This window comes from Stegostoma tigrinum, chromosome 38, assembly GCF_030684315.1.
Source record: "Stegostoma tigrinum isolate sSteTig4 chromosome 38, sSteTig4.hap1, whole genome shotgun sequence".
Classification (NCBI taxonomy): domain Eukaryota; kingdom Metazoa; phylum Chordata; class Chondrichthyes; order Orectolobiformes; family Stegostomatidae; genus Stegostoma; species Stegostoma tigrinum.
In genome coordinates this window covers 25,150,084-25,162,884 of record NC_081391.1, presented here as the reverse complement: position 1 = coordinate 25,162,884, position 12,801 = coordinate 25,150,084, and the positions used below count along the sequence as shown (strand labels likewise).

The 12,801-nt window shown below is 50.2% G+C and overlaps 1 protein-coding gene across 2 annotated transcripts in view; it reads right to left on the bottom strand.

Moving 5' to 3' along the window:
- Window positions 1–9,175, bottom strand: part of LOC132206431 (endoplasmic reticulum resident protein 27-like) — a 20,465-nt gene extending 11,290 nt beyond the window's left edge. The window contains exons 1-4 of one of the 2 annotated variants that reach the window (XM_059640566.1): window positions 8,831–9,175; window positions 4,244–4,335; window positions 2,971–3,108; window positions 907–1,020 (exon numbers count right to left, since the gene is read on the bottom strand). In XM_059640566.1, the coding sequence (XP_059496549.1) occupies window positions 907–1,020; window positions 2,971–3,108; window positions 4,244–4,335; window positions 8,831–8,972 (486 nt within the window). In that variant the 5' untranslated portion in view covers window positions 8,973–9,175. The remainder of the gene's footprint in view (window positions 1–906; window positions 1,021–2,970; window positions 3,109–4,243; window positions 4,336–8,830) is intronic. The other variant, XM_059640567.1, reaches the window with a different exon arrangement.
- Between the last annotated feature and the right edge of the window lie 3,626 nt (window positions 9,176–12,801).

Genomic DNA, 12,801 nt, shown 5'->3' with positions numbered 1-12,801 from the left:
ATCTCAGGGACCACCCAACACCTCTCTCCCACCATTGGTTTCCTGAACTGCCCGTCACCACAGTGTCCCACCTCCCAATGACCAATTGGATAGTTCTGAGAGAGGGTGACTAGCCCTGAAATAGTAACTCTGCCTCTATCTCTCTCTCGGTCTCTCCATAGATGCTGCCAGATGTGCTGAGTTTCTCCATTGTTCCCTGTTTGTGTCTTAAGTCTCATCCTTAGCTGACTTTTGAAATTTCCTTACCTTCTGACTCCTTCAGAAGAAGCTGATTCACTGGCGAGGAATTCCCCACCTGGGATTTCAGGATCTCCTGAATCCCTGTTAACTCAAAATTCATTTGCTGACAGGTTTATCTTCGTGTGTTCAAAATGGACGCGGAACGTCATTGGTCTATCTGAACCCAGCCATTATAAAATAACTTGCCTTCCAATCACAGCCTTTGATTCCCCCTTTACCCTGTCCTGGGGATTCCCCATAGAAGAGGTCAATCCTTGTCAGAGATCTCACTGATATCAATCCTAAATCATTGTGTTCCTCTTGTTATGGTTTATCTGAGTTCTTTTTCCAGCCTCCCATTCCAGCCCAGTAACAGCCCAGTAACAGCTCAGTAACAGCTCAGTAACAGCTCAGTAACAGCCCAGTAACAGCTCAGTAACAGCTCAGTAACAGCTCAGTAACAGCCCAGTAACAGCCCAGTAACAGCCCAGTAACAGCTCAGTAACAGCCCAGTAACAGCCCAGTAACAGCTCAGTAACAGCTCAGTAACAGCCCAGTAACAGCCCAGTAACCTGTATTCCTGCCCTGGTGTTTTACAGCCTCTGAAAGAGCTGAACTTCCATAGGGAGTGATGTACCTCACTGGCCCTCTCGGTTTGGGATCTGGGAGATGGCTGCAGCACATTACCATGTGATTGTACTCGATGACCAGGCGCATCTCATTCTGTCGAAGAAACTGGATGATTTTGTCATGGTCCAGCTCCCCTTCATTAAACTCAAAGTCCACACGCCCTTCGTCAAACTACAAGAAAGAACAGATAGCATTTTCAGCTCCCTCACAGTCCTATCCCAATCCCCAGCTTCCAGTCAGCTCTGCTCTCCCCATCCCCATCATTGAGCTCCAGTTCTGGGGATTCCTATCACGCTCCAGAGCCTCTCTACATCCATGCCTCAAATGATACTTGGCAGGCTATTTAGCAAAGGAGGGCGTCACACTTGTGACTAAGCTTGCACAGTGGTTAGCTCCTCACAGCACCAGGGGCCCGGGTTCGACCCCACCCTCAGGCAACCGTCTGTGTAGAGTTTGCACATTCTGTGTGGGTTTCCTTCAGGTGCTCCGGTCTCCTCCCACAGTCCAAAGATGCGCAGCTTAGGGTGGATTGGCCGTGGGAAATCACCCACAGTGTCCAGGGAGGTGCAGGCTAGGTTACAGAGCTAATGTTGGGTGTGGGTCTGGGTGGGATGCTTTTTGGAGGGGCAGTGTGAATTCAAAGGGCCGAATGGCCTGCTCCCACAGAGTAGGGATTCTATGATTCTCAATGGATGAAGGCTGCTTCAGCAGAGTTCAAGTTCCACTTGTTCCAGAGGTGTGTAATAATGTCTCTGCACATATTGATTAGAGAGTAATGCCTGAAGGCCACCCATTCCCAGTTTGTTAGCCAGTGATCGGGGTTATGGAGCCCCCCCCGACTTTGCGAAGGTCAACTGTCATTGCACTGTCCAACTGACTCAATCTGCTCAGGCCCAGCCTGTCCACGAGACCGGGGGAAGAGCTGAGACGGGGCAGGGGCAGACGGTGTTTCCGAATTTTGCCAGCAGGCCATGTTAGGGCTGTTCCTGACATTACAGCCGGAGCTGTGATATCCTCGGATCAGGGGAAAGTGGCCAGAGAGTGGAGTTTGCTCAGAGTCCAAGATTACACAGCAAGCTGGGAGAAAATAATCACGTCTGAATCACTTTGTATCCAACACCCCATTTCTGAGGAAGGGGTTTGAGTGGGTTTATGTTCCTTCCTGACATGTTCCTCACCCTGCATTTAAACAGGAAAACCACTCGGGGGGGAGAATCAAAATCCCTGTGGGGGAAGCCGGGGAGATTACAGACAGAAAAACAGTCACTAATGAAATCCATATCAAATCCAGGAAGAAGTGGGAAGAGGTGGAGGAGGTAAAGGAGAAGTTAGCTGGGGGTGGGGTTGGGGGTGGGGAAGATGTTAGCATGGGGAGAGAGGGGTGGGGAGATGTTAGCATGGGGAGAGAAGGGGTTGGGAGATGTTAGCATGGGGAGAGAGGGGGTTGGGAGATGTTAGCATGGGGTGAGAGGGGGAGGGGAGATGTCAGCATGGGGTGAGAGGGGGTTGGGAGATGTTAGCATGGGGTGAGAGGGGGTTGGGAGATGTTAGCATGGGGAGAGAGGGGGTTGGGAGATGTTAGCATGGGGAGAGAGGGGGTTGGGAGATGTTAGCATGGGGAGAGAGGGGGAGGGGAGATGTTAGCATGGGGTGAGAGGGGGATGGGAGATGTTAGCATGGGGATGAGAGAGGGTGGGGAGATGTTAGCACGGGGCAAGAGATGGTCAGGAGATGTTAGCATGGGGAGAGAGGGGCAGGGGAGATCTTAGCATGGGGAGAGAGGAGGTGGGGAGATATTAGCATGGGGACAGAAGGGGTGGGGAGATGTTAGCATGGGGAGAGAGAGGGTGGGGAGATGTTAGCATGGGGAGAGAGGGGGTGGGGAGATGTCAGCATGGGGAGAGAGGGGGAGGGGAGATGTTAGCATGGGGAGAGAGGGGGATGGGAGATGGGGTTTGTTAGCCCAGGGAGTATTTACGGTCTGGAGCAGAGACAGTTTGATGTTGAGTCTGGAATCACTCAATGTAGCGAGGAGGGAGAGGGTTTGAAATTCGTCATTAGGTGGTGACAGCTTGGGTAGGATTTGCTTTTATTGGGGCTGAACCTGGGCCTGTCTCTTACCTTCTTGAAGAGGCTGATCGTGTTGTGAGTGATGTTATACTTCTGCCAGACAGAACTCTCTGAAGTGATACCGAAAGGTAAATTCCTGACAGTGTCCACAACATCATTAAACGTCACTGCGGAGTCAGATTCCAGATCCTGTGGGAATGGCCAAGGGACAACTCAGGAAGGAAGCAATCCCACAATACTCACTGCTCAGGGCTGGCAAATACAGGAATTGTAGGAAACAGCCACGCCAGCCCCTCTCCTGAACCCCTGCCTGGTGAGTGATACCGAGGGTCTCCCAGGTGGGCACTGACACTGTTTCATGGAACAAACATGAAACAGAAGCAGCAGCTGATGAGGAAATGTCACAGAAGCCCTCAGGAGCGATGGACAGATGGTACGTCTCTGTCAAGGTACACTCTCTCAAGCCACGAGCGTACAAGATACTGAACAGAACAGGAGCCCGCCTCTTTCACAGCACTTCTCAGTCTCTCAGCCTGATGTATGGCCCAGCTAATGAAGATGCACTACAGAGAGTCACTAAGTGGGCAGTTTACCACAGCACATGTGGCAGAACATTTATACACAGCAAGAGCTCACAAACAGAACAGGCCAATGACAAAACCATCTCCATCAATACTGCTGGTGAAATACATCTTACTGCACAGATACCATTGTAACTCTACCGATGGAGAGCACATTAAACAGAATTCACTGGGAAACAAGGCCCTACTATCACATCTCATCTCAAAGAAAGCCCCTCCGACAGTGCGGCACTCCCTCAGCACTGACCCTCCGACAGTGCGGTGCTCCCTCAGCACTGACCCTCCGACAGTGCGGCGCTCCCTCAGCACTGACCCTCCGACAGTGCAGCACTCCCTCAGCACTGACCCTCCGACAGTGCGGCGCTCCCTCAGCACTGACCCTCCGACAGTGTGGCACTCCCTCAGCACTGACCCTCTGAGAGTGCGGCCCTCCCTCAGCACTGACCCTCCGACAGTGCGGCACTCCCTCAGTATTGACCCTCCGACAGTGCGGCACTCCCTCAGCACTGACCCTCCGACAGTGCGGCGCTCCCTCAGCACTGATCCTCCGACAGTGCGGCACTCCCTCAGCACTGACCCTCCGACAGTGCGGCACTCCCTCAGTACTGACCCTCCGACAGTGCGGCACTCCCTCAGCACTGACCCTCTGACAATACAACACCAGCTCAGTGCTGAGAGGTTGGGGTGTGGTACAACACAGATGGTCTAAGACTGACAACGAGGGAATGAAGGATATCACAGACCTTGATAAATCCGATGACACAAATTGGAGCCTCATTGATAAAATCTTCAGTGGTCGAGACATTTTTTAGGACCCAAATTCTTCTAGGTGCATCTGTAAAACACTCATAATTAGATAACTCAGATAGAGAACAATCCCTCCGACAGTGCGGCGTCCCCTCAGTACTGACCCTCCAACAGTGCGGTGCTCCCTCAGCACTGACCCTCTGACAGTGTGGGACTCCCTCAGTACTGATCCTCCTACAGTGCAGCACTCTCTCAGCACTGATCGTCCGACAGTGTCCACTCCCTCAGCACTGACCCTCCGACAGTGCGTCGCTCCCTCAGCACTGACCCTCCGACAGTGCGTCGCTCCCTCAGTACTGACCCTCTGACAGTGTGGCACTGCCTCTGTACTGACTATGGAATATCAATTATTTTAAAATCATTGGCTGGACCCAAAGCCCGAACCCTTTCCGTGAGGTTTTAGTTTGTGACCTGTTGAGCTGGTGAATGGAGTGAATTTTTACCTGCTTTTCTGTGATAAGCTCTGATGTGGTCAATGCTGTTCGCTCTGGGAGGTGGAAGTTTTGTTTTAGCTTCAATGTTTCATTCTGACTTCCCCTGTTTGATTAATTGCTGAGCAGGATTTCCCAAATCACCGAGTTCCAGACAAAGAGTGTGAGGAACTGACTCCTTTTCATTATTTAGCCTCTCTCTCCATTTATTGTCACAGGTTAATTCAAAAACTGTGCAGCATCTCTCAGTCCAGCTGCTGGACGTGTTGAGTTTTTTCAGCAATTTCTGTTTTTGTTTGGATTATTTGGTGCTTTAGCGGTTGGTTAATCTGCTCCCGATCCTGGGCTAACTGCACTGCGCCACGCTGATCAGAAGATTTCCTTATGGCCCTCTCCCACGTTCATGAGATGTGGGGTAGAGGGGGGAGTGCTGCCTGGATTATCTCAGAGAAGTCAGTGAATACAGTCACAGCTTTGTGTGTGCTCACTGGCCACTGTTTCTGAATTGATTAGCCAGCGTGTAGAAAGCTCAATGTGCTCTCACCCATGTTTCTCTTTGCAATCCTTCTCTGCTCTGATCCTCCAGGTCAGGGGCAGTGGGATTGGCCTGGCCTCCTGTCCATGGTAATGTTGCTTTCCCATGTTGACCTGACATAGCCTTCGCTTTTGCTTTGTTGAGCTAATCAAATGCTGAGCTACTTCGCTCTTCTGTACCAGCCACTGAACTGAGCTTTTTGGTTTGTACCTGACACACAGCGTGATGGCTCAGTGGTTAGCACTGCTGCCTCTCAGGGTTCAGGGCCAGGGTTTGATTCCACCCTTGGGCGACTGTCTGTGTGGAGTTTTCACATTCTCCCCATATCTGGGTGCTTTGGTTTCCTCCCACAGTCCAAAGATGTACAGTTTAGGTGGATTGGCCATGCTAAATTGCCAAATTTGCGTAGGTTTGGTGGATGGGCCATGGGAAATGCAGGTTTTCAGGAATGGATCTGGGTGGGCTCCTTTGCAAAGAGTCCATACTGTAGGGATTCTATGATTATTGGGCAAAAGGCTGACATAAATCTTCGGGTACAGGCTTGTTAATGTGCCCTTTGCTTCAGCATTGTCTGGGACACTTTCATCTGTTGTCAGGCCCCTTCGCAATTTCATGAGAGTCAGTCTCAGAAAGTTGCTATGTCGTCTACTGTGGGCACTTCTCCTTTCTGTCGAAAATCTTCCCTTTGGTTAGTTTCTGAGGTCTAAGCCCTCGCTGACCAAAACCGATTTTAATCTGCCTCCCACTAATCTCTCTGTTTCACCATCTACAGTTTCCACCCATAAACCCTTCCACCGCAGAATGCACCCCTTTTACAATTGCTGGTCTTTCTGCCTCCCAGGCGAAATTCAAATCACGAGTGCTTCACCGAAGCTTGTTCAAAGGAAAGAACTTCTAAGTCCTCAAAAATTAACTTCCTCTAATTCTAGGAAAACACTGACATCAAGGGCAATTTAACCAGGTTTTCTTGATCCAGAAAACAGTGAGTTTATCAGTTACTGAGCACAAGGAGAAATGATAACTGAGCACACAAACACACAGATTGGGTCTAACCAGTGTGTCTGAAAAACAGTTTTAAAGAAGGGTTCAATCTCTGAGCTATCTGTGAAAACTAGCTCGTCAAACATTGCCGTCATATCAGTGGATGCTGCTTTATCATTGAAGTTGGTAATGGAGCAGTAGATCCTGGGAATGTTCTCCATGCTGGTTGATTGAAGGTGAAGGTAACGTTTTCCTTTCTGTACCTGTAGTGCAGGGGTGTTTAATGGCAAACCCCAAAGCTGTGACCTTGACAGCTCACTAGTTCAGTCAGTAGAACATCCCTGCCACCCATGGGCTGGGTCTGGCAGTCACTTTTAACCCCTGTCCCAGTGTGTTCCTTAACGGGAGCAAATATGTCTCTCTCCCAGACTGCCGTCTTTTTAATTATCCTCCTGTTCACAATATGAGCTACTCAGAGGATTACACTTCCATTTATAAAGCATTTGTCTCCTTGAAGGTTCCTTGACAACTGCAGGTCTTTAATTTCTGTTTCTCTCTCTGTCCCTCTTTCTTTCTTGCTCTCCCTTTCTTCCTCTCTTTTTCTTTCTGATTCTTTTTCTCTCCCTCTTGCTCTCTCTCTTCCTTCCAGGTATTTGTTTTTCCTTTGTGGGTTGTGTGTTGCCAACTTCAGTTCAATGATTAGCTTTGAAATCAATAACTCGTGAGCTTCTTATAATTTTCTCACAGGCAGTAGCTCAGCTGTAGAGTATAGATCGAGTGGGAGATTGTTCCAGGCAAGTGAACACAGTATAAAATCTCTGGCTGCTGAATGTTTTGTGCCATGAAGTTTTGTTAGAACAATTAATGTATAAGAACACAAGAAACAGGAGCAGTTGGAGGCCATTCAGCCCCATGAGTCCTGCTGACCATTCTGTAACATCATGGTTGATTCTCTGCTTCATGGCTATTTTCTAACCCTCTGACTCGTTTTTCTGAAAGCACAGTCTTAAATATATTCCACAGCCCTCTGAGAGAATGGATACCAATTGCTCCCACCCTTTGAGTCATGTCTCTTCTCATCTTGGTCCAAAATGATTGTCCACTTTGTCCTGAGACTGCGCCCTCCTGTTTTAGTAGAGACCTCCTTCCAGTGCTGACCCTGCCCAACCTCCTCCCTTTAGAATATTGTATGTTTCCTTGTAATCACCTTTTGTTCTTCTAAACTCCAAAGAACATTGACCTAGTTTGTACCAATCAGGGGCCTCATTGCGGGAACCAGTCTAATGACCTTCACTGCAGCCCCTGAGATTTGAAGACTGACACTACCCATGCTGCCTCCGCAAAGCCCTACGCAGAAGAAAACTGTGTTTATTTTTGTGCCCCAGTGAAAGTCAACATCCCACTTGTCTTCCTGATCACTGGCTGCACCCTCATGTTTCCCATGTCAGGATTAATCCAAGAAATGTACAAGTTTCACGTGTTTTAAAAGATATTGTTCTTTTCTATTCATATAACTAACAAATAATATCTCACTTCCCTATGTTGTACTCCAAAGAAATTTACCAAGGATCTTCCTTCCAAACCCATTACCACTTCCATCCAGAGGGACAGGGGCAGCAGATACATGGGAACACCATCCCCTGCAAGATTCCCTCCAAACCACTCACCATTCTGACTTGGAAATATATCCCCGTTCCTTCACTGTCGCTGGGTCACAATCGTGGAATTCCCTCCCTAAGGACATTGTGGGTCAACCCACAGCAGGTGGACAGCAGTGGTTCGAGAAGTCAGCTACCCCCACCCCCACCTTCTCAAGAGGCAACTAGGGACGGACAATAAATGCTGGGCCCAGCCAGTGATGCCCACGTGGCACAAATGAATAAATTTATAAAAAGCTCCATCTGCCCCCTTGTTGCCCCCTTTGCTAAACCTGTCTACATCTCTACACCCACAGTGTGTACCATCCCCCCCGGAGCATTGCATTGCCAACGGTGGCGTGTGTGTGTTGTTTTTTGACCATCCCCCCCCCCAGGTTTCTCTGTGACCCAGGTGAATTATTCTCAGGGAGACGGTGAGCGACGCCTGTAACGATGCCCAGACTGGGTCACAAAGTACCACAGAGCAGCAGCTGAGCAGAGAGTTGGCACACGGGTCAGATTGTTGGATGTACTGCCCATAGAATCCAAGGGTAAAGCTGGAGCAGTCCACGCTGTGTGTGAGTTTAATCAGTTGGAGATTGAGGCAGCAAATGGTTAAGGGGCAGGTTACTGACAACCTGAACACCGCAAACTGCATCTCTCACATCAGAAAGAATTTAATGATCCAATCCTCGGACATGAATCTCCTCTTGACTGACCCTCTCTAATCCTTTCAGCTGATCACTTAGGGAGTGATTGCCAGCATCTGCCGGAAGCCCATTTCAAAAATAATTTTAAAGGAAGGAACTTGACGATGAGGAATATATAGAGTTACGGACACTAAGTAACTATCTTCAGTTAAACACAAGTGCACACTCAAAGAGTCAGCATTACGCATGACAAGTTGAATGGCCTGCTACAATTTTCTATGACTCCTACCTTCGGAGGAGCGGAGGCTTTCAAATTGTTTCTCCACATCTTTGGGGTTCTTCTCCCACTCCCCCTCGACGGTCGCCTCATCCTCAGCCCAGATGGAGTTCAGGGAGAGCAGGGTGAAGAGGATTAGGGTCTGTGGGATCATACCGAGTGTCCAAATGCACACAGTGCGAGCTGCCACTGCTCCAACTCCACAATGGACGTGCCCCAGAGAAAGCTGGCACTGATGTAACGGCCCAGCCACAATACCCGCTCCAAAGCCAACCCCACCCACAGCAAAAAGCGCACACTGAGTAACCCTGAACCTTGGAGAGATGGCAGGCCCCTGCCACTGGGGTAGCTCGTGACTGTGGGAACTGTTCAGGTGTAGGGGGAGGAGTAGGTGAGGGGTGGGGATGTGATGGGGGGGGGGGGGGGGGGGTGGTGCGCGACAGTCAGTGTTTCTCATTTTAGTAACGGCCGCCTGGCCATGACTGAGAACACCATCAACTTAAAGGAATGTGTAGTTCGAGCCTCAGCAAAAACTGATACTGCACAGAGCAGGCCTAACCATGGTGAAGCGCAGAAATAAAGTCTGGAGATGATCGGAAACTGGAATTAAAACCTGGATTGGCTGTTCTCGGTGTCAAGGATTAGTGGACAAGACCCATCACAGCTTTTGACCAAAGTTTCATTTCCCATGCCATTGGAATCGCTGCCCTTCAGTGGATCAGTGGAGGCCATTCAGTGCATTGAGCCTGTGTTAGCCCTCTGTGCTGTTCCATTAGTTCCACTCCCCACTCCCCTATGACACTTTCCCCATAGCCCTGCAAATCTAACCCCCACCCCCACGAGGGCTGGATTTATTCACCCTCCCCCTTCAGACCGCTTTTGTTCAATAAGGGGTGAAGGGGCATTTATAGTTGGCCAGGCGATTTTCTGATCATTGTCCCCCAACCCCAGGCCAGTCCCCATGGAACACTGGTGGGGGGGGTCAGAAATAACAGCCCCCTCCACTCCCGTTTCTAAATAAATCATTAAGGGATTGACCACACCCGCCCCCGCACCATTACGCCCATACCGTGACCAGCCAGTGGGGGCCGTCGGCTCAGAGTGGGCACCCCCATTTTTACGAAGAAAGGATTTAGAATCTCAGGAAGAAAGGTGGGGGACAGTTGCCCCACACTCATTGTAGGGAGTGGGGTACAGGAGCCCTGCCCTTGCAGGGAGCAGACACCCCTCCTTTCCTACCCCCAATCCGCTACATCTCACCCTGCACCAGCCCAGAACCCCCTCCCACTGATTCCCGGCTCTACATCCCTGTCTCTGGGATTTCCCACAGAATGGCCCGCTCTCCACAAACAAGCCATGGGCATTCCCACTTCACTCGAAGGGCTCGACCATTCTCCCACTGATGGATCAATGTAGCTGCTCCGAATCCACTCCCCACAACCCCTAAACCAGTCACTCACCAACACCCTTCCACAGTGGTCGAGAACGCCCTCGACCGTGTCTCTCGCATTTTCCGCAACTCATCCCTCACACCCCCACCCTGCAATAATAACCAGAGCAGAACCCCACTCGTCATCCCGTACCACCCCACCAAACTCCGGATCCAACACATCATCCTCCGACACTTCCGCCATCTACAATCCGATCCCACCACCAAAGATATTTTTCCCACCCCACCCTTGTCTGCTTTCCGGAGAGACCACTCTCTCCATGACTCCCTTGTCCGCTCCACATTCCCACCAGCCCCACCACACCGGGCACTTTTCCCTGCAACCGCAGGAAGTACTACATCTGCCCCTACGCCTCTCTCCTCATCCCTATTCCAGGCCCTAAGAAGACCTTCCACATCAAACAGATGTTCGCCTGCACATTTGCCAATGTGGTATACTGTATCTGCTGTACCGATGTGGCCTCCTCTACATTGGGGAAACCAAGTAGAGGCTTGGGGAGCATTTGCAGAACACCTCTGCTTGGGTCATACCAAACAACTGCACCTCCCAGTCGCGAACCATTTCAACTCCCCCTCCCATTCCTTGGACGACATGTCCATCATGGACCTCCTGCAGTGCCACAATGATGCCACCCGAAGGTTGCAGGAACAGCAACTCATATTCCGCTTGGGAACCCTGCAGCCCAATGGTATCAATGTGGATTTCACAAGCTTCAAAATCTCCCCTTCCCCCACGACATCCCAAAACCAGCCCAGCTCATCCCCACCTGCCTAACCTGTGAGGGAGGGGTAACGGTGGGGTGGGTGGGAGACTTGCCCTTCCCACATCACCCCTTACCTTCAGTATCCAGCCTCCTCTTGAATGTTCCTGTTGAATTGCCCCCAATGTCCTTTTCGGGCAGCACATTCCAGATCACAGCAACATTCTGTCTCGATGTTCCCACTGGGTCATTTGCCAATTCTTCACAAGCTTCAAAATCTCCCCTCCCCCAACCACATCCCAAAACCTGCCCAGCTCATCCCCACCTCCCTAACCTGTCCTTCCTCCGACCTATCCCCTCCTCCCACCTCAAGCCACACCTCCATATCCTACCTACCAGCCTCATCCCGCCCCCTCAACCTGTCCATCCTCCCTGGACTGATCAATCCTTTCCCTAACTCCCCACCTACACTCACCTTTACTGGCTCTATCCCCCTCCTCTTTGACCTGCCTGTCTCCTCTCCATCTATCTTCTCCTCTATCCATCTACCATCTGTCTCCCCCTTTCTCCCTATTTATTTCAGAATCCCCTTCCCCTCACCCATTTTCTGAAGAACGGTTTAGGCCCGAAACGTCAGCTTTCCTGCTCCCCTGATGCTGCTTGGCCTGCTGTGTTCATCCAGCTCCACACCTTGTTATCTCGGATTCTCCAGCATCTGCAGCTCCTGGTATCGCTGTGAGAATCCTGACCCTTTTGCCACCAGAAGCAGCCTCTTGTGAATTACTTTGTATTTGATTTTATTTCGTCACTTCCACCTGACGAAGGCACAGCGCTCCGAAAGTTTGTGATTTCAAATAAACCTGTTGGACTATAGCCTGGTGTCGTGTGACTCCTGGCTGTGTCGACCAGCAGCACCTCCGCACCATGTATACAGTCTGTATGTGACTGACATCCATCATTCCAGCACCCATTTCAAAGAACAAAGAACAAAGAAAATCACAGCACAGGAACAGGCCTTTCGGCCCTCCAAGCCTGAGCCGATCAAGGGCCTCTGTCTAATCTGTCACCTATTTTCTAACGGTCTCTGTCCATTTGCTCCCTGCCCATCCATGTACCTGTCCAGATATATCTTAAAAGATGCTAACGTGTCTGCGTCTACCACTTCTGCTGGCAACGCATTCCAGGCACCCACCACCCTCTGTGTAAAGAACTTTCCACGCATATCTCCCTTAAACTTTCCACCTCTCACTTTGAACTCATGACCCCTAGTAATTGAGACCCCACTCTGGGAAAAAGCTTCTTGCTATCCACCTTGTGGGTGGATACCCCTCATGATTTTGTAGACCTCAATCAGGTCCCCCCTCAATCTCCGTCTTTCCAATGAAAATAATCCTAATCTATTCAACCTCTCTTCATAGCTAGCGCCCTCCATACCAGGCAACATCCTGGTGAACCTCCTCTGCACCCTCCCCAAAGCATCCACATCCTTTTGGTAATGTGGCGACGAGAACTGTACACAGTACTCCAAATGTGGCCGAACCAAAGTCCGATACAACTGCAACATGACCTGCCAACTCCTGTACTCAATATCCCGCCCAATGAAGGAAAGCATGCCGTATGCCTTCTTGGCCACTCTATTGACCTGCGTTGTCACCTTCAGGGAACAATGGACCTGAACACCCAGATCTCTCTGTACATCAATTTTCCCCAGGACTTTTCCATTTACTGTATAGTTCGCCCTTCAATTTAATCTTCCAAAGTGCATCACCTCGCATTTACCCGGATTGAACTCCATCTGCCATTTATCTGCCCAACTCTCCAGTCTATCTATA